Source organism: Nesoenas mayeri, assembly GCF_963082525.1.
Source record: "Nesoenas mayeri genome assembly, chromosome: Z".
NCBI lineage: Eukaryota > Metazoa > Chordata > Aves > Columbiformes > Columbidae > Nesoenas > Nesoenas mayeri.
In genome coordinates, this window is record NC_137542.1 from 34740183 (window position 1) to 34765400 (window position 25218).

At 41.9% G+C, this 25218-nt stretch overlaps 1 protein-coding gene across 4 annotated transcripts; it reads left to right on the forward strand.

Annotated features, from left to right (window-relative positions):
- Window positions 1-469: 469 nt before the first annotated feature.
- On the forward strand, window positions 470-17833 carry LPL (lipoprotein lipase). Of its 4 annotated transcripts, none has more exons than XM_080363144.1 (11): window positions 470-708; window positions 5204-5280; window positions 7515-7681; window positions 7813-7992; window positions 8515-8626; window positions 10478-10711; window positions 10955-11197; window positions 12334-12454; window positions 13252-13434; window positions 14606-14710; window positions 15694-17833. In XM_080363144.1, exons 4-11 carry the CDS (start codon window positions 7822-7824, stop codon window positions 15737-15739), a joined length of 1215 nt encoding a protein of 404 aa, XP_080219270.1. In that variant the 5' UTR covers window positions 470-708; window positions 5204-5280; window positions 7515-7681; window positions 7813-7821; the 3' UTR covers window positions 15740-17833. The 4 variants fall into 4 exon arrangements, with proteins under 4 accessions (XP_080219270.1, XP_080219269.1, XP_080219267.1 ...); XM_080363143.1 differs by having other exon boundaries at window positions 7518-7681; XM_080363141.1 differs by lacking the exon at window positions 5204-5280.
- Window positions 17834-25218: the final 7385 nt, after the last annotated feature.

Consider the following 25218-nt stretch of genomic DNA (forward strand, 5'->3'; position numbering starts at 1 on the left):
GCCAAAGGGTCTATGGGCACTGAGGCACGTTGCCTGAGCTCCCGGGTCACGGATGTGCCGAGCCCAACCGTGCCGCTCCAGACGCGCCACGACCAACCGTACCGCGCGGTGCTGAACCCGGGGCCGTGACGTCCCGGGGCCGCGCCGGAGCCGTGCTGTGCCCGAGCCGTGCTGTGCTGGGGGCCCCGCCATTCCGGAGCTGCCTAGGGCCGCTCTACCCAAACGGAGGGGAGGGGAGGGGAACGGCAGGGAAGTGAAGTGGAAGCGAAGCGAAGCGAAGCGAAGCAAAGCGAACGGCACGGCACGGCACGGCACGGCACGGCACGGCACGGCACGGCACGGCCCCCCTGCCCGCCCTCAGGCGGTGCCAGCCCAACCCCGCGGAGCGCGGCCAATGGATGTGGGGGTCATTTGCATATCTGCACAGTGGCGGGCACATAAGAGCTCGGGGAGGGAGCGCTGGTGGAAGGTTTGGTCGTCTGTTTTGGGGCAGTGCGCGGCCGCTTAACAGAGTGATTCATTGCATTATTTTTGTTCTGCAGTTGTATTTTTTCTAACCCCAATCTTATTTATTTTTTGTTTCGTTTTTGCACCGAAACCTTTCTGTCGCGGCAAAGCACAGGGAGAGAGGAGGAGAGATGTGGAGGAAAGCGTTCCTAGTCGCCCTCTGCCTCTGTCTGCGCTGGGTGGCTGTTCTCGGTGGCGGCGGTAAGTCCCCGGCCCGGGGAAGGGGCGAGTAGCCCCAGCACGCACGGGGCAGGGGGTGCAGGGAAGCTGTTGGGCATGCCTGGTACATTGCGGGGAGGAGGGTGCAGGGTAGATGTCGCCGACATTGCGGGAAAGGGCAGTTGGCAGCTTCGCTTTGTAAGGCTCTGCCGGGGTGCAGGGGATGCTGCGGGGCCTGAGAGGCGGGGGTGACCTCGGAAGGCGCTGGAGAGCGACGCTTTGGGGAGCTGCTTCCTCTTTAGGAGAGAGCCGGCGCCGGACACCTGCCCGGGCACAACATGCCCCGCTGGTGACATGGGCTGTGAAGGTTTGGGTTGTGTTTTTTTCCTCAGGAGCAAAGTAGTTTCCAAGAGTCCCTTGCTGGGAAGCGGACTGGCACAGCGGTAACACCCTCGGCTCCCAGCAGGGCTAGGACCTTCTGTTGGGCATGGGACTCGCCCTGTATCTCAACTTCCTACGGTTCTTGGTCTAAGTTTTCTAAGGCAAGACCGAGTTTCATCAGTGTAACGATAATGTGTTTGTTTTGTAGTTAACACTTCTAATGCAGCAGAATCCATCAGTGAAAAAGTAATCAGAGGGGTGTACTCTCACAATATCTGTATATACATATGATTGTGCTTTGTTTACTACTAGATGCTCACTAATGCTCTCTCGGGCAATCATTACTTGATTGCAGCTTTAATAAGCAAAGAGACAAGTTTAGGCGGTGACTGCTCCTCAAACTTAGTTATCAGTGCCCTGTCACAATCTTAACTTACACTGATCTCACCCACATAATGTGTATACTTTAAAGTCCACAGCCATAGAAGAAAATGTGGCTGTAGCTCTTAGAGGTACTGTGTGATACTAAAACAGAATATGGAAACTGCTGCTCTTTCACCGCAGATGTCTTTGTTATTTCTTTTGTGTACAAGAAAGCCGAAGGGAAGTATTCAAAAGTAAGACGATGGGGTGCTAGGGCACAGCTAAAGGAATGTATTTGCACTTTAAATCCAATTTTGTGCCATCAGAGTCGATCAAAAGCAGTTTTCATCACCATATCCAAGTTCTGTACAGTAAAATAACTGTCCTCCCAGAGCAAGATTTCATCCCTGTAGGAACTGATTTGCAACAGACTTACTAATGATTAAACTATTTCTCCTTAGGAACAGGTTCTATGAAAACAGGTTGTGTGATCATTCTAAATTGATCCAAGCCTTCAGTCGTGCACTATTTCTTGCACACCACAGCAAAAATGTTTTGAAACCATGGAAAATACATGATCCAGCCCTTCAGGAATCCAGAGTATTTAATAAACAACATAGAAAAAATATTCTAGGTGAAGATAACATTGCTGTTCCAAGAAAAGATAAAAATATTACTAGGAACACATTCTGTTCTCTATTTTTACCAGTGTGAATCCAGAGTCAGGGTTTACAGCAGATTTGTGCTGTTGTTTGATGTGAGTTGCTGGGTTTTGCTATGGCTGTATTTGCGACAGCCCTGCCAGGGCAGCTGTGGCATGGCCTTTCCAGAAACAATGCATTTCTGAGAAGGCACAGAGTTGAAGCTGTCAGGCATCAAAAGTGCGCTGTAGAATAACATGAGCACTAGTACTCTTAACTAAAAGCTTGCTGGAATCTCCTCTGTGCTGGAACTACTTGCAAGCTATGGGTTTCTCATGCATCCTTTCCTCCATATTACATACTGCAAAGTCTGATAGTGATTGCATTTTATTGTGTTGGGTTAATTCCAGATATCCCAGAGGGACTGATGGATCGCAAGAGCTGTGCTGGATTGAGTTACAAGCCCTCAGCTGCAGCTGAGTAAGAATCTATTTGACAGGGAGTGCTGTGGAGAGGGCTGCAGTGTCAAAACTGTGGTTTGCCCTTGTTTTGCCAACTGCAGGGCTTGAGCTGGAAGGTTCCAGCTCAGTGTCTGAACTTTGGCTTAGCTGCTGTTCAGAGGTGTTGCTCTTTCCATTGACTCTGCCTGGGAAGTTAAGGAGAACATACTTTCAGGAAAGAGAAGACATAAATAAACTTTAAGTCATAATTTCTTTACAGCAAAGGTCAATGATACCCTTACTGGTGTGGTAGGTTTCATGGGATTGCAACACACAGTAGTCTGCTTTTAGTTTATAGTGTAGATCAAATTAAGTGATAACAATTTCTGTGATACAGCCTGTTTATTATAGCTGACCATGAGTTTGCTTCAGAACTCATTTAGTAATTCGGTGACTGATGGATGAATGATACTAATGTTGCTATCAGCTGAGGGAAGAGTTATTCCAGTTAACTCCATGTTTTTGTGTAAATGTCTGTTATGTGCTTATGTTTACTGCTTAGCCTGTGTGTCTGTGTAGGCTTGAGTTTACACAGTCTAACAATGTAATTTCTAATGATCGTTGCACCTAGCTAATAGTATTTCCATTTCCGTGTGCATGGTGCTAGGAAATGTTATCAAAGATTCCCTTTTTACAGCCATACTTCAGGTGCACTGATTCTGGAAATGCATTGTTATAATATTTGGCATCCTGTGTCTGATGCAGGCAATTTAACTTTTGATTAGTATTCCAAATGCTGTTACTTCCTCAAAAGTCGCATTCTTTACCAAGCTGACCAGTGATAAAGTTTTCTTCATCAAAATCAGTTGCCGGGTCACCTTAGCCTTCCCGTAAAGGAAACTTGAAGCTGATTTCACTTGATTAGTGTGTAAACTTGTATAGGTACAGTGTCAGAATGCTTAAAATCAGTAGGATGCTTTCAAAATTGATAGGAGTCCCTAACTGAATGGAATTTTAAAAATTGCCCGTCCAAAGCATCCTGAGGTGTAAACATGAAAATGCAACTGCTGACTTTTCCCAGTTTCTAAGCTTTTTTTTTCCCCCACTTTCTTCTGAGTTCTACAATATTCTCTATACCTTGACGTACAGGACAACTTTTTTAAAATATGAAAACAGAGATAGTGTAAATGGAGGTGTAAGAAAAGCATCTGAAAGTTTGCAGAGTTTGGCAATGCAGCCTATGGGCTGTTAGAAAAGCCAACTGGGGTCTGAAATTGGTTGTTTAACTCTTAATTCCACTCCCTTTTAAGTTCCCTAAATAGTCCCTTTGTAAGTCACCTTGTTAACTGTTAGCCCACAGCGCTGGCCAGAAAACTTTTATACAATAACGGGGACTTGTATTTGCAACTGTGTGCCTGGAAGCTTTTGCAATATGAAACACATGCCTTTACACCTCCATTGAACTAAACTTGGGAAAACATGATTTTTAGCAAAAGCATGGATTTGTTTTTGTCTGCATATTTTAACCTTCAGATCTGTTTTTCCTCAAGACCTGTTTTGGAAAGGAACTTTCATTCTTGTCATGAAGAACTACTGCAGTGTCTCAATATGGGTGCACAGAAATTTCTTTTTATTAACTTCTGTATCTCCATTATGTAACACCTGATGCAAATTCAGGTGAATTTATATCCACCTTTCAGAAACATACTGAACGCTTCTTATTTCTGTGTTTTCCTAGGTTGAATGAATTTCGGTTAGAGCACATAATTAACTAACCAGGGGTGGGTGTATACATGGACTGCCTCTGCATTTCTTTGGCTTTGTGTAATGCTGTAAGAGTGAGACTTAACTTGAACTAGCTCAGTTAGGACATGATTCAAGTCTTTTCATTTTAAATCTATAAGGCAAATTTCTGACAAAACTCTATGTATGACAAAGTTTAGTTCTGAATAGCTTTTTAATAGACCGAGATACTTTATGAGGTACAAGTGGGAAATGCTAGTTTTCTGAAATTGTATGCTTTTTAGCTTCTCTGCTATAGCTTTTAAGAATGGTACATGTAGTTCTAAGTATGTGTAGTGAGTGTGTACATACTATGATGTATCTCTGCTGCTTTTCTATAATTTAATCTGCAGAAAGTGGGAGGTAAGGTGTGCAGCACAACATGGGGTGCAGACAAGTTATGCTCTGAGCCTTATAGAACCTGTAAAGCCATACTCGGGTGAGTTTTGAGGATACCTTCTCAATGAGCACATCATTAAGAATTCTGTAACAAATCCCACCACACACACTTCCCTCGTCCAGAGGGTATCTTGCTGCTGGCAACTGAGCATATGTGGACATTAGACAAAATGACACTTGTGGGCATAAAACATGCAAACAAGAATTTATTCTGGCTTTCTAATTCATTGTAAAACATAGCTAAATGAGCTGAGTGGCCTTCTGCCATTCCTCTAACTCATAAGTTTACAAATATATAAAGGGTGAATGTCATGAGGATGGAGCCAGGCTCTTCTTGGTGACAACCAATGATAGGACAAGGGATAATGGGTTCAAACTGGAACACAAGAGGTTCCACTTATATTTGAGAAGAAACTTTTTCTCAGTAAGGGTAACAGAACACTGGAACAGGCTGCCCATGGGGTTGTGGAGTCTCCTGCTCTGGAGACATTCAAGACCTGCCTAGACACATTCCTGTGTAACCTCATCTAGGTGTTCCTGCTCTGGCCGGGGGATTGGACTAGATGATCTTTCAAGACCCGTTCCAGTCCCTAACATTCTGTGATTCTGTGAGTTGTTGCTTTGCAGTTGCTGCTTTCTTCTTCATGACTGCATCTCAGAGCTCCTATGTCTTTAAATCCCACCCAAAGATTTTTAGGCTGAAACAGTAAATGTTTGGGAAGCACTCTGTACATCTTCAGTGGTAGGGGACACCAAACTGCAGTCTTTCTAAGTTTGTTTCACTTTTCTAAGTGCACCTTTAAGTATGGTGCACTTGTAATAAACCAAATTTACAATTTTAAGCTTATTTCCAGAAGATATGCGGTCTGAACTAATATGTGAATTCTAGCATATGATTGTAATTGAAAACTCACTACAAGACAGGATATCAAATTAATTTAGATTTTGAGTGATTACGAGGTTTAATTCAGAAGGGAAATGATATCTAAGTATGAAAGGAAGCACTATTAACTAGTGAGCAGGTGGACTACTCTTGTTAGCCTTCCTGTGCTGGGCAGGAATATACATAATGGAAAGTCCTTGCATTGTATGCTTTACAATTGAAAGCTGTTCTTGGTCATTTCAAGGTTTTACTGATTCACTGCTGAGTGAAAAGTTGTAGTTTCATATTTAGCCAATCAGCTTTTGGGACTTCTCTGGCTAAAAAGTAGATTGTGTAAGTCTAAAGATTTGTTTCAGAAAGAGGTTTTGTACTCTTTCAGTTAGAAAATGGAGTTTTGAATGTGCAAAAATATAAGGGGAAACTTCTGAAAAAGACTGGCGTTTGGTTAGTTTGGTAAATTTTGCTTTTAGTGACTAGTTCTACTGGTTGGGAGAGGTGTGTTTCTCAGACTTTATCCCTTCTTTAGGGGCAGGGTGGCAAGAAGAGAGTCCTCAGTGTGATTATCCTGGATTAGCTAGCCAGCATAGCACAGTCAAGGTCAAAACCTAAAGCAGAGTGCTGCCTCTGTTCAATGGTTCTTCTTGCTTCCTTACATGTGCTTTGCTTTTAACGGATGAGAAGTTTTGGTGAATTCAGGCAGTGTTAAGCCACTTACTGTGGATGATGGCAGTCTCTCCAAGGCTTGTCCATGCTCATTTGTTGCCAGCCTGTGTGCTGGTTTTACACAGTATGTGAGAGGTTAGACCTGATTTCTCTGGCTCTCCAAGCACAGCAGGAACCTCCCAGGCTTTTTACAGCTACCTGAGGGTTGAGTGAGGCTGGGTGTAGGTCAGTGCCCTGCTGAGTTTGGTAGCTTGAATGAGACCACCAGAAAACCTGAGTTTTAGAAAAAAAAAAAAGAGTAGTTTGTTATTCATTACCTCTGAGTGATGAAGCACAACTTAATGGAGAAATACAGTTATCATAGAAAACCTCTTCTGCAATGGGGAAAAAGGAGAGTGGAAATTGGGCTTTGTGTACCTGGCATGAGGTCCTTGCTTGTGTCCATTTGCATTCCCTATGGTGGCCTGGAGCCATTCATTAGTGTGTGTTTAGGAGTTTGTGAAAGGTTGGTGGTTGTGATGCCAGGCAACACAATACTCACAATACTGAGCAGGACAGAGTTGGTCTGAGTTCAGCTGCACTTGGAAAACAGGAAATCAATATTTGCTAAATGCAAGGTGACAAAGTAGGGCCTGGTTTAAGTCCACAATTAGTTACAGGGTCTGCTGGATATAGAGGTACTTAAGTGATGAATCAGATGTAAAAAGAGGAGGCATTTAAGTTTTTTCCCAGACAGAGGAAGCAGTGAGTATGAAGGCTAGAGTAACTTCTCTGCTTTGGCAGGAACATAAGCAAAAATTACGTTTTGAAGCTAGAGGGAGTTCTCTAAGAAGTGATCTTTACAAGCCATCACATGCTTTGTCACCACCAGTACATGATCTTCACCTCCTCCTACCCTGCCCTGCCGATTTAAAATAGTTTCAGGCAGAGGAAGATGTTGTGGGCTTTTTTTTTTCCTGCAGTGTTGCTTATCAGAAAAAACTGCCTTCAAAATGAGTGTCTGATCTTCTCACCTGCTGTTTTCCTCCATTAATAAAAAGTTTAAATTAGCATTTTGCAAAAACAGTGGTGACTTTGCAGCTCTTCATACACTGCAATTACTTGGTGCTATAAAGAGCCTTGTTAGGTAGTGGTTATTGATGTGGAATGAGTGATTACTGATGTGGAAGATGCACCACCAAAATATTTAATAGTATGGTAGGAACTTGCTGCTTTCCTGCATGTACTCTCTATGACTGTCCTGTGCAGTTCTCTACTCCTAAAACACTGCTATGTGTTTCTTGTGCTCTTGGATAGCAGAAACTGAGACCAGTTTTGAGGGAATTGAGAGCAAGTTTTCCTTACGGACGCCTGCAGAACCAGATGAGGATGTCTGCTACCTGATTCCTGGGCAGGTTGACAGCCTGGCACAGTGCAACTTCAATCACACCAGTAAAACCTTTGTGGTGATCCATGGGTGGACGGTAAGAAGAAAGGGGAAGAATATCCCTTTTAACCACATTAATGATAAATTGTGCTAGATAAAACAGCTGAGGTGTCTATACATCACAGATAATATTAAGATATGTCTTTTTTTAATAAAAAAACCCAACAGGTGACAGGAATGTATGAAAGTTGGGTCCCAAAGCTGGTGGATGCTTTGTACAAGAGGGAACCTGATTCAAATGTCATTGTGGTGGACTGGCTAGTTCGAGCTCAGCAGCACTACCCAGTATCTGCTGCATACACTAAGCTGGTGGGAAAGGATGTTGCTACGTTTATTGACTGGATGGAGGTAAGACATTTAGTTACATGTCTCACATTGTATGTAATGTCCTAGGAGACAAAACAGCAATAATGCCCTTGTGTTAACTATCTCCTGTGGAGTAGGTTGAGTTAAGCTGTTCCAGACAGTATTTTTGCTGGACTGGTAAAGTCCCAGCTTTAATTAAATAATTATCGCTTACGTAAGGAGGACTTTTATAGTGTGGTCTGGAAGCCTTACCTTGTGGTCTGTGGAACCCTGTAAATCTACAGTATTTCTGAAGGCTTTGTGAGAAGTAGCTATGAAAGACAGGTTGTTATACGGCAGCCAGCCCTTGGGAAATGGAAGTCTGGCTTGCCTTTGGGAAATACTTAAGAGATCCAGAAACTGGTGGGAAGAGGGTAGCTGAAAATTGTGTTATGTTAGTTGTATTTAGTGTTCATTCTGTTATTCATGGCTCAAAGAGAAATCTCAGTGTTTAAAATATATTTCCCTTATGCTTTCTGATGTTTTGCCGTTTGACTTCATTCATTAAACTATTCTCTTCTGCAGGAGCAATTCAATTATCCTCTCAACAATGTTCACTTGCTGGGGTACAGTCTTGGTGCTCATGCTGCTGGGATTGCTGGGAGTCTGACTAAGAAGAAGGTGAACAGAATTACTGGTAAGAAGACCTGTGGTTGCAGAATGTAGAATGTAGTCATGTCTCTTCCATGCTGAAATATTCCTCTGGAAAATCATCAGTATAATTGTTGGTTCTTAGCTGTACTGAGGTTATGTATTCATGCTTTGTTGAATCAGCAGGACTGATATTTTTGTAGTAGAACTGGAAAAGGTTGAGAAAAGAACAACAAAGGTGATGGGTGAGAAGACTTGATCTGGTTCTGCACAAAAAGAGTGAGTAGGCAGGGATTCATCAGCCATGAGAAGAGGCTGTTTGGAGGGTGTGATAGAGACTGGCCAAATCCACAGTTTGGAGAAGGTCAGAGTATCTCTTGTAGCATGAGAACTTCAGCTGATTGTCTTCATCTAGGTGGTCATACTTTGCGATGGGTGGGAGGCATTAAAAAAGAACAGGAAGTAGATCCCCCTACAGTGAGGGTTGTACCTACGAAGCTCTTTTCCATGGCATGCTATGAATACAAGTAGCTTACATGGTCTCAGAGGGAGACTGGACAGATAATCAGAAGAGATGGACTGTGGGTTACTAGAAAAACTTAATCATGACAGGCTTAAGTAATATTCTAGGCTGAAAACCATACTGGAAGTATTTTGGGAAGGGAAGTATACATATGCTTACTTTGTTCCTCTGCATGCTTAGGTGTCTGCTTAGGGTGATTTTTGGAGGCTGAGAATTGTGCTAGACAAGGCAGAGTGCACAGCCACTTAGTTTACAGCCCGGTACCTGGAAAGCTGATCCCCTAGTACTGATCTCTGTGACAAAGGAAATGCCAGCATCAACAGAGGCTGAGAAAATCACTTATCTATGGTATCTTCGTTGCTGAGAGAGCTTGGGACTGGCATTCAAATGGCAGTCTAGCTCCTGTCCTTCTGGCACCCTTTGCTCCTTTACATGAGCCTGGCTGTGATCCTGGGTCTACAGGTACCTGGGTTGACTAGGCAGCAGTTGCATGGTGAAAGACTGACTCCTAAGAGGTGGCAGATTAAAATCACTAGTCCCTCTACCCTTCCTTTCTTTCACCTGCAGCTTTGGTACTTTCACTGAAGTTGCCAAATCACACAAATACCAGTAGCCCTTTGTTATGACCCCACAGTTGCTCTTAGTGCCCAGGATTAATGTTTCCCCAGGAAAGAAGCATCACCTTTGAGCATAGTGAGTGATGGGATGTGGTCCCCAAAGTCCTCACAGGAGAGAGTGAGGCAGCTCAGACCAGATGAGGCTAATAAGTGGTAGGCAGTCCAGGTACCTGTCCCTGATGAGGGCTACAGAAAAGATAAGTCCATTCAGCTCTGCCTCCAGCTGTCTCTCAAGTAGCTGTCTAATCAAGAGATGGTATCTCTTCACTGGCAGAATAGTTCTGGGTGTTTTTGATGTCAGTGTTGCTGCAGCTTGACAGTTTACCATAATAATCCCCTTCCTCTTAGGCATGTAGACAGTGAAGCCCTTGTTTATACTTCCCACTAGTTCCCCTAGCAGGGACTTAGCAGCAAGACATTTTCCACACTGCAGACGCTTCAGATAGAAATTTTACACTAGATGACAGGACAGGAAGACATTGAGAAAATATTTGCTGGCTTCTTTCTTCCATTCACTGGAAATGCAACAGCTGTGAGGAAGTTATTCGGGCTTCTTTACATATATTTACATACATCTTTTTTGAAAGAGTGACAGCATGTCAAGGTAGTGTATTTGACTCTCCTGTATACATGAATGCTACTTAAGTGATAACACTAATATGTAATACTCTAGCCCAATGTGGTAGCTGAACATGACATTTATCACTGTTGGTGTATTTGGCAGAGAATCTCATTCTTTTTTGTTTGCCCCATAAAGGGCTGGATCCAGCTGGTCCTACCTTTGAGTATGCCGATGCTGTCACCCGCCTCTCCCCGGATGATGCTGACTTTGTGGATGTACTACACACTTACACTCGAGGTTCTCCAGATCGCAGCATTGGGATCCAGAAGCCTGTTGGACACATTGATATTTATCCTAATGGTGGAGGTTTCCAGCCAGGTTGCAACTTGGGAGAAGCACTCCGTCTGATTGCTGAAAAAGGCTTTGCAGGTGAGGCTGATCTGAAACAAACATCTGTTAACATCCAAAGGGATATTTTCAATAGCCTGCAGGTTTTTTTGCAAGCAAAGATCTCTTTGAGAGGCACAGGAGTTTGTTGTTTTAAGTGCTTTTAAAAGTCAGCCTAAAAAGCCCAGCTCTGACATAGTGGGTCGTGGCTGTTGAAAGCATTGCTTAAGAGTTTATATCATTATATGCATCTGTGTATACATATTACACATTTTTGTTTTAAAGATGTGGATCAGCTGGTGAAATGCTCCCATGAACGATCCATCCACCTCTTCATTGACTCACTCCTCTATGAAGAAAAGCCCAGCATGGCCTACCGCTGCAACACAAAGGAGGCCTTTGAGAAGGGTCTCTGCCTGAGCTGCCGGAAGAACCGCTGCAACAATTTGGGTTACAAGGTCAACAGAGTGAGGACGAAGAGAAACACCAAAATGTATTTGAAGACTCGTGCTCAGATGCCATATAAAGGTCAGTCCTGCTTGCTTTCTGGCAAGCAAGGCTGGTACCTCTGTTCAGCTGTGTGTGAGGGTGGGTGCATGCCGCAGATGACAATATCGCAGCTTTAGTGCCTGTGGTGAGCAGTGGTGCAGCTTGCCTGCAGTTTGCCATGAAGCACAAGCTAAGGTGCAGTCTCAGAAAAAAAAAAGTATCTTACTCAAGGTGTGGAAGTGGGGGTAGAATGCAAAGATGTTTGTAACAAGTTTCTAAGTAGCAAAATTAAGACCACCTACTCTGCAGCCCAGTCAGTCACTTGGAACAACTGAGTCTTTCCAATTTTTCAGTACTCTTCATCCAAATGAATTTTTCCTATTGCTGGGAAAATAATCAGCAGAGCCCAGCATGATGAGCAGCATCTTTGAGTATGTACAACCATCAGACTTGTGCCTTTTGTAGTACCTTTGTCAGAGGAGCACCGGTCCTCATTAAAATATCACAGCACTTCCTGATTCCCATTGCCACAGTGGTACATCTGAGAAGGACACTGCCAGAAAGAACTGGAAGGCTTTCAGCTAGGGAAGTAGCTTCTGAGTTGAATTTTACTCAGTTGTTTTTTTTTTCTCCTTAGTTTTGACCGTACCACCTGGAATGCTCGTTCTGTGCATTCTGTGGGGGACCAGCAATTGGCACATTCCTGTACTGTTACAACAGCTGCAAGACTAGTGTTTTGTTGGCATTTGGTGCTTATTCTGCAGTGTCAGTGGGTTGAATTTTCTTTTTTTTTTTTTTTTAACCAAGGCTCCTGTATGAGGAGAGCACAGCTGACTTGTTTCAAGTCAACGATGGCAGTTCTTACACATTTATTAAGGGCTTGAAGGTCATACTGCAGAGGGTGGGGTTATTATAGTGGCAGTCAATTTAAATGCAGAGTATAGCTGCAAGAACTGCAAAGGTGTTTTTTAATCATGATTCCTGTGCATCCTAATCTTTACCTTCTCACAAAAATAGTTCTCTGGATAGCTGCAGGGAACTAAATCTCAGGTTATTGATGTTGGCATATTCTAGCGTAGGATTATGCATGAGGAGTTTTGGGTGGTTTTGTCACCAGCAGTTTCTTTGGAGATTGCTTTTTTTTCCAAATGGCCTTTTCTTTTGTGTTCTTCCAGTCTTTCATTACCAGGTCAAGATTCATTTCTTTGGAAAGGCTAATACGACCAAGACAAACCAGCCATTCCTGATCTCTCTCTATGGCACTCTAGATGAGAGTGAGAACATTGCTTTTACACTGTGAGTACCTACAGAAACAACTGCAATGTACTGTTGAATCTATCTGAATCTGCTAAAGCTCCAACTGGAAAACTTGTTCTAGCTCCAGCTAGAGAATTCTTCCAGGGTTCCAGAATCTGCCCTTGTCTTTGATCAAGGGGATGCATCCACTGCTGAAGCTAAAGATCTAAGCTCTATAAGAGCTGATCTTGGTAAGAGGTCTGAAATATAGAAATGTGAATTCTGATCTGTGTGTCAGCCTAATAAGAATTTTTGTGATGTGCCAGCTTTCTTGATTTCTTCTCTTTTCAGTAGCATTATGTATTAAAGTTCCTTAAAAGCAGACTGCAACCTGAAGTTGAGTGTCTGATGGGCCTGAAGGCCTCACGGCAGAAGCTGACAGAGGCATGGGATATGCTTCCACAGCTCTGCAAATAAACAGAAGTCTGTACTATTATCCCTGCACATGGGCTGACAGGGAATGGGGCTGGAAAACAGTCTGTCTGCTCCAAGAAACCCAAACTCTTCCTGGCTGGTGTTTGTCTGGCTTCTCTGAGAGCCATCAGTACTGGAGAAGACACCTCTTGCCTTGCAGTCTGTCCTGGGATTTTACCAGCCTTGCTGAAGAAAGCTTTTCCTTCTGCCTCTACAAAAGCTTTTTTTTTAATTCCATTAATCAGAACTGTGGAGAAGGTTGCTTTCTTCTTTTCTGAAGTACATAAAGTCTTGGTTGTGTTTCTACTTAATTTTCTTTATCTGTCCAACAGTTCCTTTTTTTTTGTTAAGGTGGTTTTTTTTTCCTTATTTCCCTCTCACAGGCCTGAAGTGTCTTCAAACAAGACCTTCTCCTTCCTGATTTACACCGAAGTGGACATTGGTGACCTGCTTATGCTGAAGCTGCAGTGGGAGAAAGATACCTTCTTCAGCTGGTCAGATTGGTGGACTCCTTTTACTTTCGACATTCAGAGAGTCAGAGTGAAGTCTGGAGAAACTCAGAAGAAGTAATTTTTGATTGTTATAAGCCGTATTAGTTTTAATTGAGAGTGTTTCCTGATTTTTTTTTTTTTTTGTTTTTCTGGTGTATCGCAGGGTGGAACAAAACATGGAAAGCTGTTACAAATGGGTGCAGTACTGATAATCAGGGCTCCAGTGGCACCAAACTGGCATTTTTGTCACCCAGGTTTAGTTGTTTGCTCCCATTGGGATCTGCAATATGTAGTTTTACTCCCATATAATTCATTTGCATACCACTGTCATGTGCTTTAGGTTAGTTACAATATACAGGAGAGGATCTCCATGAACCAGCATCTCTGTTTTTGCAGTTCCTCTCTATCTTTCTCTTGGTGGACGTTTGCGTAGGTTTTCTTGCAAATAACATGCTTAGAGATTTTTAGACACCCTTCCAAAAGTGTTTGCACCAGAAATCATTGCTTTGTTAAACTGGATTTTTCTTAGCCGTTGAATACCTGAATGGTGGGTGAAAATTGAAACACATGACTGTTACAGGACTCTGCTAATGCAGAAGTGTTAGAACAGCGAAGTCTGAACAGAACTGCTTTGATCTGAATCTTTTGAAATACTCGTTAATAGACATGAGATCCGTTAGCAGAAAATGAACCCAGACCAGAGTATGAATGTCCTATGTATGGTATCACAAATAATATTTTGCTTGTTTGGATAAACAAGGTGAACTTGATCGAAGAACAGTTATCAGAGCTGAACAAACGTAGGGGTGGGGAAAGTACTGATAAGTAGAAAAGCAACTGCTCTGGTTTGCTGGAGCTGGCCACCTACTTTATTTGCAAAAATATGCAGTAGTAAGGCTTTCTTCAAAGATCATTCACCTCACAAAGAGTCCCACAAGGACTGGTGTAAATAAAGACCCAGGAGACTGAGAACAAAGCTTCTGCTCTCTTAGCTACAGGGAGATTTTATGCATAGGACCAGTGAAAGTTATGGCTACATTTAAGGTCCATGCATAGTGCATTTACCAGTTTATCATGCACAGTGTTTCTTTTGTCACAGAATTCTCTTTTAAAAATTTTCTCATAGACTTGTAAAGTAGTAGTGCCTTACATGACATAAAGGCTGCTTCCAAGCACCAGTCTTGTTTCTATGGTTAAAAAGAGACATCTGGCTCAGTCATATGATTGTCCAATATTTATTCCACAGAGTGGTGTTCTGTTCTCGAGATGGCACCTCGCGTCTCAGTAAAGGAGAAGAAGCAGCAATATTTGTGAAATGTTTGGAGCAACCTGTCAACAGGAAGAGAGGAGGGTATGAATGTTCACTGTTTTTTGGCTTGGGAGAAACTTGAGTGGTAGCAGGAGGATCTAATAAAACTTCCTGATTTAGTTGACTGGTGCAGTAGTCTTCTCAAGGCTTTGGGAGCATCACAGCCCAGACTAACCCGAGGTTTCCTTATGGTAACTTTTGCAGCCTAAAAATCCCTGATTTGTCTATCTGCTAACCATCTCCTTGTGTGGTTGATAATATATCTGAAAAGCAAGTACAAGTCACTGCCCCTCATGTTCATATGGTGGCCAAGTATAAATGACTGTTAGAGAGAGTTTACAGACAAGGCACTAATGCATGGAGGAAAGCAGGCTCTATCTGAAGATAGCTTACATTTACCCTTAACTGAAGAACATCCAAACAGAGTCAGTCCAGAGCCCTCCCTCCTCAGTCACCAGCAGCAGATTCAGAGGCTGGTGCAGGAACTGAGTAGTACCTGTGCCTGTGTTTTCCCTGGCACACAGCTTTCTGTTGGCAACTGTCAGGTGAGTGACTTCCTGAGATTTGCATCTCTGATTTGGATCAGAGGTTGAATCTGTGTTGCCCTTGGTGCACTTTAGTTCTTTGATCAATTATTTTTCTAACCCAGAATAAACTTTCATATATGGGGCCAACTTTATTTGGACTTCATCCGCTGGAGTTTGAGCTGGAGGAGTGGTCATATTTATTTTAGTGCAATTCCTGTGCTTGAAAGGTCTCATGGGAACACTTACAGACTGAGATCTAGTTCTTCATAAAAAGGCACGTGTGCTAACCTCACTCCAGGACAATGACCTGGGGAGGCCTTGAGAGATCTGTATTTGTATCTGACATGTGTAAAATCAAGCAGCAGCCAGGAAAGCCCAAGCACATAATTTTTTTTTCCTGCTAAATAGTATTTTTTTAATCTTAAGTCTCAAAAATAATACAAAAAGTAACAAGTATCTTGCATCTTCCTCATCTGTCTTTTTTTTTTTTTCCCACAGTGCCAAGAAAACCTCCAAAGAAAATTCTGCCTATGAATCTACTTAAGTGACAAGAACGAAGGTTTTCCTCACTGGGGAGGAGGAGGGTCTGTTCATCCCAGTGGACTGGATATTCAGAACCAAATATATAGAAATATTTATCCGCTGCTGGCTTTTTGCCTGCTGTTTCTAGCTATCTTAGGAGACTTCTTGTAAGAAAGTCTCAGCATATCAAGTACTAACCATAGAGATACATTATCCAAATAGTTGAAAAAACAAAAAGAAATCTGCAAAACAACTTGCCAAAGGCTTGAGTGCTGGGAAGGAATAAGTAACTTTGCTTAATCATCGTGCCTTGTGACAAGGTTTCTTGACATCAAATACTCTATAGCAATTTTCTAGTATTTATTGAGAAGAAGCAATGCCCTATACCTGGCTTTTCTTTCTTTTCAGGGGTCTTCTGAAATTGGACAGCTTTTTTTTCTGGCTTGGCTGGCTGGATTTTCAGACAGTTCAGTGGCTAGAGTTCATTCTCTTGAAGTGTGTGTTTTGCAAATGAGTAGGTTTCTCCTGAAAAACCCCACCTTTGTATTACTAAAACATGTCAGGGCCTGACTTAATATGGGGATTAATTTACTAGTTTGTGGTTATGGATGTGTTCTACTGGGGGTAGATGCCAGTGCCTCTTAACAATAGGCATGATCTGTTAAGCTATATACTTCTATGCAGCTTAACATGAAATAAATAGCAGCTGTAGAAGACGGCAGTACTGATGTCCTGTGCAGATATTCGATTTTTCATCTGTGCTTTCATTCCTTGAAAATGAAACCATCTACTCTCCAACACTCTGTGAATAATGAACTGTTACCATGTTGTTGTGTGTGTGTGTGTGTTTGATTGGTTTTTTTCCCCACCACTTGCTTACATCCTGTATGTGACAGTTTCTCAGCTCTTTGATGTCAGCCATGCAGCTGAGTGGCTGCTGTATGCAGTCTTCAGTGCAGGTGAATCCACTTGACAGGTGACAAGCATGCTTATGGTTCCCTGTACCGGGATTGTGACCGTGAGTGACCCACCTTGGTTTTGTTGCTTGGCTGTGATACAGTGCTAGATCCTAGGTGCTGCTTTGTTTTCTGACATGAGGTGGAAATCAGCAAGAAGCAGGAGCTGTGACTGTTAAAAGGAGCCTGATTGTGCAATGAACAAGAATGACTGCTCTGAAAAACACTTGAATTAGATATGCTGCAAGTTGCCAAAAATAGATATACTGAACATATTCTACTTCCCCTTTAAGCAGTATGTAATTTTTCTGGTGTTCTGGAAGGTTCAATAGCCCTCTTTTAGCCTTCTAGAAGACAAACAAAATACTGGGCAGGTAGAAGTGCTCGAAGGTAGACACAGTGTAATGTTAGCTATTGATGCTGTCTTTTGTAGACTTATTCTGCATGTGCAGACTGTGGAGGTGATGATTTTTGCAATATCCCATCTTGAAAGCAAAACTGATATGTATGAGTTTATATGCACAGTTTTTCTTTTTTTCAGCTGTGGCTGCTAGTATATTTGGGGATAAAAGTCTTAAACAGTGCAATATGTTGGAATATTAATAACTCTAAAATTGCTCACATTTGATTTCCTAACCCCTAAACTACAGCAGAGATGTGATGAGTCACTGAGGGTGGGGTTGGGTGTTGAGTCATTGCATTTGAGACCTCTAAAAATAAATATTATGATTTATTCCCTGTAGAATTAACATTGTATTGCAATTTTCTCTTAAGAGTTAAATTCTTTGAAAATAAAGTGTCTGAACAATTGTGCTCTTAATACAGGATCAAATACAAACACATACAGAACTTGGATACAAAATAGGGAAGGTTCTTGTACAGGAGGACGCAAGATTTAGCTTCAGATGTTATTTATTAGCTGTAAATAAGGTATTTATGTGTGTAAAGGTAGTTTGTATATATTGCTGAAGTTGCTGACAGTCTCTACATTAATACAGTTGTGTGGTATTAATCCTGTATATAGCTTTCAAACAGATTTTTATCAACAAACTACTTATACTGTGTTATTTCCTGTGTGGTTAAAACTTTTTTAAAAAAGGAAGCTCCTCAGTTTTGTACAGAATGGAAACCTATGGTTTTAATAAAATTATCAAACTGATGCCAAAGTCACTACTTTCCTTTTGATGAATCCATGTGCTATCTGTCTTTTATGTGAAGGCCATAGCCTCTTACTTGGATTCTGGGATGAAAAGATAGGGTAAGATAGATACATATGTATATAGATATATATGTATAATATACATATATATACACACTTTTTTTTTTAAGCAACATGTGATTTTTTTTTTTTTTTTTTCCTTTTGGGAAATACAAAAATCATGTCTCCAGACTTCAAGGAGTCAGAATGTGTGAGAAAGTAGTATCCCTGTCACTAGAGTGACTTACAGTTGTTTGTTTTCAAGTCTTAATGCCCTTTTAACAAGAGCCCTTACATCAAAAGGCTTACTTCTTCCTTTGTGTTTTTTAATTCCCCTGCAGGTGTCAGAACTATGCTTCTGCTCATTGCTGTACCAAAATAGATATATTCTGACCCTGTGGGCGTATCAGGGAAGCACCATTCCCTTATCACCACTGCCCCTTAAGGGAGTAACAGGGGAAAACAATCACTTTGGCCCACATCTGCTGGTTGTCACCAGAACAGTTTGCTCTGTGCAATACACACCAAGGCTTTGCAAAGGTCTTTAGGAGAGGTGTGCCAGAATTCACAAGAGATGTAGTAACATGCACATGGGGAACAATATTAGGAGTATTTGTAGCAGCTCTGAGCTGACTTATGGGACTCTGCTTCCAACACTTACCTGGCCAGAGACAGCTCTTTGACAAGAGCAGACCTTCACTCCATGTGAAAGGAGAAGGGAGGTATGAAATGAAAAAGGTCTGGGCACAAAGGCAAAGGACAAATAGAGGGAAAGAGATGAAAGGAGAGGAAGTGGAGGAGGAATTGGAGCTGGAGTATGGAGTACTCTGGGGAAAACGGAAGACAGGGAAGGAACCCAATCTGCAGAGACGGAATGCATGAAAATGCTGGCAGCAGGTGTTCTCTTTCTCTGTGTCAGTGTCTGGGTTGGGAGAGAGGAAAGACCCCTACAGTCATATGAGACAAGGCCTGTGATCACATTTCCTAAAAGCACCATAATTCTTTTAAAGCCACAGCAATCTCACTATACTAAACACATTATTAGCTAAAGCAGAGAAATATTTTTTGCCCAGGTCTCCCTGTCCCCTTTACTCTTACATCTTGCTCTGCAATGCCATACTACATCAGGAAAGGTGGTGACCCCTGCTCACCCTGCCAGCTGTCTTTGGTGAGGACTATGTGCAGTGTTCAACTGTCCTATGGCTAACCAGTGGCTTGAACAGGCAGAAAGAGACGTTCTTGGCTGGAAAGAAAGGGTGAAGAAAGAATTTCAGCTAATGTACCTGTGAGGCAAGGAAGTCCTGACTCAAGTACCTAGCTCCTAGATTTTTATTCCTACACATTTCATTATGAGGAATTTTTGGAACCAGCAAAAAATGTGCTGCCCATAGGTGTCTCCATACTCAATTAGCAGTTTGGTAGTTAGCCAATTTGACTCTCCTACTGAGGCACCATGTTCTTCATAGGTAACTGAAATGTGGCACCAGTTTTCACAAGTTTTAAACAGATTGCAGGGAGCAAGAATAATAGCTTATTATCTACAGTCCAAGATTAGTTGCTCCATAAAAGCTGAGAAAGCACTCAATTGATTCAGCAATGGAAAAACTATTCCTCTTTCCGTTTCTGTAAAGTGGGTGGTTGATTTCTGTGAACCTTGAAATCACGAAGGCCTGTGTATATCCCACATCTTTGTACACCAACGCTTTATTTCCTTCTCACTGTGATGACTAGTTATGGAAAAATTGTTTTCTCCCTTCAGATCTAGTTATGTGTCTGCTTTTCTCTGTGTGTTGTGAATCAAATTTCAGAAGCTTACTGCTTTGAATGAGCAAGACGTTGCAAATGCATTGTTTTCAAAGCTGCTCAAAAACAGATATTGAAAACAAATTTTCAATAAAAGAGGAGAATTAAGGTAGCTGTAGTATTTTCCTTTTTGTTTAAAGTTGTCAGTGCAGGGCTGTCCATATTTTGACTCTGTCAATCCAAACACAGCAATATGAAAATTCTTATGTCCAAGGGGACCAATCCAACTGCCACCAAGTCATCATTTAGGAAAAAATTTTCTATCTTCTTTTGCTGCCTCTTTTCAGAAAAGTCTTCTAGTCAAAGTCTTTTGTAGCAGGTCTGGGAAGTCACCAATTTACACATAAACAAATAAAGGGATTAGCATTCTCCAGTGACTGAAGGAGAACAAGGAAATGAGAAGAGGAAGGGAAGGGAACCATTTGGCAGAACATCCCATATAGAGCCTGTCTCAACAATGCCTTTATATCCGTGTGTGGTCCTATCTCTGCTAAGCAATGCTCAGGATGCTTCCCTAAATCATTTCAAGTTAGCTCCGCCAGAACAATGCATCCACATCAGAAAAGCAGATGCTAAACTGGGACCACTGTGGGTGTAGCAGGTGTTAGTGTGTGGGTGCAGTGTATGTCCAATGATGTAATCTCTCAGCCATTCATGTCAGATAAACACTGTGTTCTGCATTGTAGGCCCTTCCTGTGGGAAGTAACCTGATATCATTAGTCTCACCACTCACCAATGACTGGAGAGTCTCTGCTACTGTTCATCACCCCACCACATCGAACCAGTGGTTGAGCAGTGAGGCAGCCTGGCTGGCCTTGTGTCTGTCCCCAAAAGCGCCAGGAAGTGAGGACACGTCTCACATTGCTCCACCTGCCAAAGGGTTTTTTACCCACAATAAGCTGTAAACCTGGAACCTTCTAAATGCTGAAACAAGGACACTCCCAAACAGAGAGAACTTCCAGTGCCAGCTTCACTTCTTTGTATGCACAGACGCTTCATGGAAATTAGGAGCTGTAGGAACAGATTCCCATGCTAGAACAGGTTGAAAATACGCTAAGCATAACTGTATTTTTTCAAAAGAAGCATTAAAAAACAAACAAAAAAAGACTTGAGAAGGTTTCCTTTCCAGGTCCTCATGTACTTGTGAGGCCCGTTGCTTTGTTCCTGTGGCATGCTGCATTCAGGAACTTTTGGGGATTACTCCTGCTGTTGCTGATGCACAAGGCTCCTTTAACCTTTGGGATTAGAAACCTGTTCAATGGCTGACTCTTTATGTGAGGAGAGGACTACCAGGCTTGTGCTCTTGGTGAAAAGGCCAGCCATGCCCTCACAGTATGAGGCTAATCCAAACCCCATTGAGGCTGGGAAAAGTCTTTTTGTGGGCTTTCCTAACACCTAGCATGATATCGCGGTTTTAAAATGAAAGCACAGCTCAAGCTTTCTTGCCTTTACTCCTCTTATGCATTATTAAACAAACTAAGTGCACACAATGGCAGGTCATGAGCTGCTCAGGCACTATGTTAAATACCATCTCTGGGTGACTTCTCACAAATATTCCCAGCATTTTTTGGCCACTTGCTTATCTATGGGATGCCAGAGAAAATGTCATAGTTGCAGTGATGTAAAGAGCACACAATTAAAATTAGAAGGAAAAAAAAAAAAGGGAGAGAAAGGCATTGTACATAATACCTCATTTAGCACCTAGTAGCTTCTGTACAATGATACGAGACAGACAGTCCCAGGTAAAGCCTACTGTTTGCCTTGACCTTCTTGCTGGCAGGCCAGATGTTCCCATGGGCAATGGGAGCCATCTTAGGGATGCTCCCCTGTAACTCCAGCTCACTGCTCTGAGTGGCATGCTACTCCAGTGATGCACTCCTTCCAGACCCTTGCTGGATCTTTCCCTGAAGCCGGGAATGATCACATCGATTCTCAAATTCCTCACTGCTGCCAAGCTGCAAAATGGGAAATGGCATAGCTAAAGCAGGTGGTTTCTTGATCTGTAGCAGGGAGGTTCAACAGCCAGGAGGCTTGACAGAAGTATAAATTTTGGAGCACTGTTACTTGTCAGTGTCCATTTTGAGAGAAATCAAAGCAAAAGCAAAGCAAAAGCAAAGCAAAAAGAGCAGAAATATCTAAGAAGAGAGGGTCTTCGGTGTTGCAGCAGGTTGTACAGAACTGTCTATAATGAAGTGAAATCAGGCATAACAAGACTAGCACAGCAAATCTGTTAAGCATCCCCTTGATTTTAAATACACATTCTCCTGACATCAAGAAAATGGAAGCGTGCACCTGAGGCTAGGTATACATTTAAGTGCTTTGCACTATGTTTACATCTATTTAAAATGTTTAGTCCATAACAAACTAAAGGAGAGTCTATGAAGACCCATTATAGAAAGATCACTCAGATTAGAGAATGAAGAGCAAGATACAAATAAAGGTTACAAAGTAGAAGCACTTGTTCAGCAAGAAGAATAGATAAAGTGGAACAGCAAGGAAGAAGAGCTTTGACTTAAATTATTCCACCCAGAACACTCACCTACATATTCTTGATTGTAATCGACCTGTTCTTTATATTTGACTAATATTTCCCCCACTTTACTGTATCTATGACCCAGACACAAAATTAAGCCAAATTTTTGTGTTTATCTCGGCAAAACTTTGCCTTTACTTGCAAGATTTTTCAGTACAAGGATAGAAAGCAGATTTTACTCTCTCTGCTTTTATTTCTCAAGCCTTAGACAGAAGGTGCAGACCAGTCTCAGTGCAACAGAAAGACTGCTTCCAATATCAGTCTCCTCTTAATGTCCTAAGCACAATACAAGGATGGATGCCTACACAATGACAAATTCAAGAAATGGAAGCTGCTTGCTTTTTTTTTCTTCCTTTCTTCCTTTCCCTTTCTCTTTCCCTTCTATTTTTTAAAGTTATTTTTTATTTTCCATGTATAGAGCTGTGTTCATGTGAGTTGTTGTAGTTCTTTGTTTTTCTTTCAACATCAGTGAATTTAAAGACCCTGGGGAGAAATCAGGGAAATACTGGGGAACATTCTTTTGACAGTACTTTACTCCCTTGCATAATGCGTGTAGGTTTAAATTTGGAGCATAAAAACAATGCCATTTTTGTGGCTGGCTGTTTTTTAATGGAAGGCTTAGGCACCCAGTCACATTAAAAACTGGGTGTCATTTTTCATCCTCTGCATTTGAAGTCATCATTTTGAATTTGCATGGGAGGCAACAGAAGAGGGCAAAACTTCTATACAAGATTTATTTGCGGATTTTTGACAGTGCTCAAGCAGCCCTCTCTGAGACATTTCATTTTCTCAGTGGTATGTCTTCTGAGTGACTGGTTCTTGACCACTTGTTCATATGCTTTGGGCTGTTCTCTGACAGGATCCCTATGGTGGCACATTGTTAGCTTTCAAGGTATTAGTCCCATTGCCTTCAAGGCTTCCTTGGGCATCTTAGTGGCAGCAATACCTGCATTTACATGGGAGGTTTTTCTTCCAGGCAAACCTGTAACTGAGCTCACAAAAAGCTCTGAAAAGTAGCTTTTAGATAACCAGGGAGGAGAACTTGTTTTTCTTTGACCATCTTGGACCAGATGCTCGAACATCTTTGTGTAGGTATGACTAAGCCTCTATGACCTTCTACCGAAACTTATACTAACTAGCTGCTGAATCCTCTTATCCACTTTTCCATTTCTCCTTTCATTTCTCTTTTGACTGAGTTTGCAGATTTTATCACCCTTCCCCTTAACAATGTCCCTGTGCTCCCTGTCCCATGGCCTCAAAGGATCCTGATGAATTTGTTCGTTACTCTCTGTAAGACTATCGCTCCTCCAGTGAGCTAGGAGATAAGCCTGAATAAGCTATTTCTCTAAAGACTCTGCAACATTTTTTCCCCTCCCTGTTAGGTTCATTTTAACCCCAGATTTTAGTCTAAAAGCCATCACAAATGGGGAGAGAATAGCATCATATTAAGATAACAAGATAAGTGTTTCAAAGTCCCCCATCAGTTGATCACCTAACATATTAGAATAAGAGGACCTACCTGTGAAACTGTCTTCTGTTGATTGCACTGTATGTTCATTTAAAGAAACAGCAGCAGTCTTCTATTTGGACTTTACTCTGTGCAACTAGATGACATTTGAGGAGGACTCTGGATCCATGTCCTGTACAGAATACCCTCTTCACTCTGTGTCCTGTTTTCTATAGTATTCATTGCTGATGTACATAGCGTTGTTAAGCAGGAACACGTTTCTCCCTACAAGGTCTTGTACATTTGTTGCTGGGAGGATTAACTTTTACATGCTTGCCTTGGATTAGTAAAAAAAACCCTGAAAACCCAAATGCATGTTTTATATAGCCAAGTTTGAGTCCTATATTTAATGTTTCTAGAGATGAGACAAAGGGTATTAAATACTTGAAGAGATACACTTTAGTAATTGAATTAAGTAGCATGCTCTATATGGGACTGAAGGAAAGGCTATCCACAGAGTAAACATTTCTCTAAGTTCAGGTGCCTCCTACCACTGTGCCAGACTGGAATCACTTGCATTATGTAAAGTTATGGTAAGTGGAAATAAATTCAGCTGTTTGTGGAAGACATGCTGGAAGATTTGGAACAGGAATTTGATGACTTCCCATAGCTATATTAAAAACAGTTTGACTGCAGGAGAAGAGGATTAATTTTCTCCTCTCTACAGGTCAAGCTTTTGAGCCTAAAAAAACTCCAGTAATGTGTGTCCTACTTAAATTGATACATTTTAACTTTGAAAGAATCAATGCAACCAAGTAGTGAAGGATCATCACATTACAGCAGAGACAGCAGAGATTCCTGTCTCTTGATAAATATATGATGTGAGCAAGGGAAACATCTTGACCTGTGGGAACACCTCAATCACCCGTTGTGATCAAGATGGGCATTTCAAGTGCTGTTACTTTGGACGAAGCATCACACAGGTCTCTGCATTAAGGAAAGCCATCTCCGATGTGACAGTAGCTATGTCAGAAAATAGTCTCGATCCAGGACGAAGAGTAAATGCATCTTTTGGTTAAGAACTGACACAGGAAAATGCATCATAAGGCAGCTTCTGTCAACAATTTTTCTGTTGCTTTTACCAAAGCACTTTCACTGATTTGGTAACTTTGATTCTGTGCCATCTTTTCCTGTAAGAGAAAGTCTCTCAATATTGCTGTCACCATGCACAAACATATGAAGTGCTATAAAGGAGAGTAGACAGGCACACAGCCCTTTAGTACAAGCAGGCTGACAAGAAACATGGCTGTGTTCCTTCTACCTCTGCTGAATTAACAACAGAGTACAAACCTGGTAATAACTTTTCCAGAAAGAAAAAAAGGTCCAATTTAACAGCCTGAAGAGGTGGAAGTAGCAAAGGGTTGATGCTGAGGAGGAGAAGACACTGCTCAATATTCAGGCTTCAGCCATTGCTATGTGAAAGAACAATGTAATGTAAGAAAGATCTTTGCTCTGTAACCATGCTGAGACAAATTCACAAATAAGGGGCAGCATGAGTGAGTAA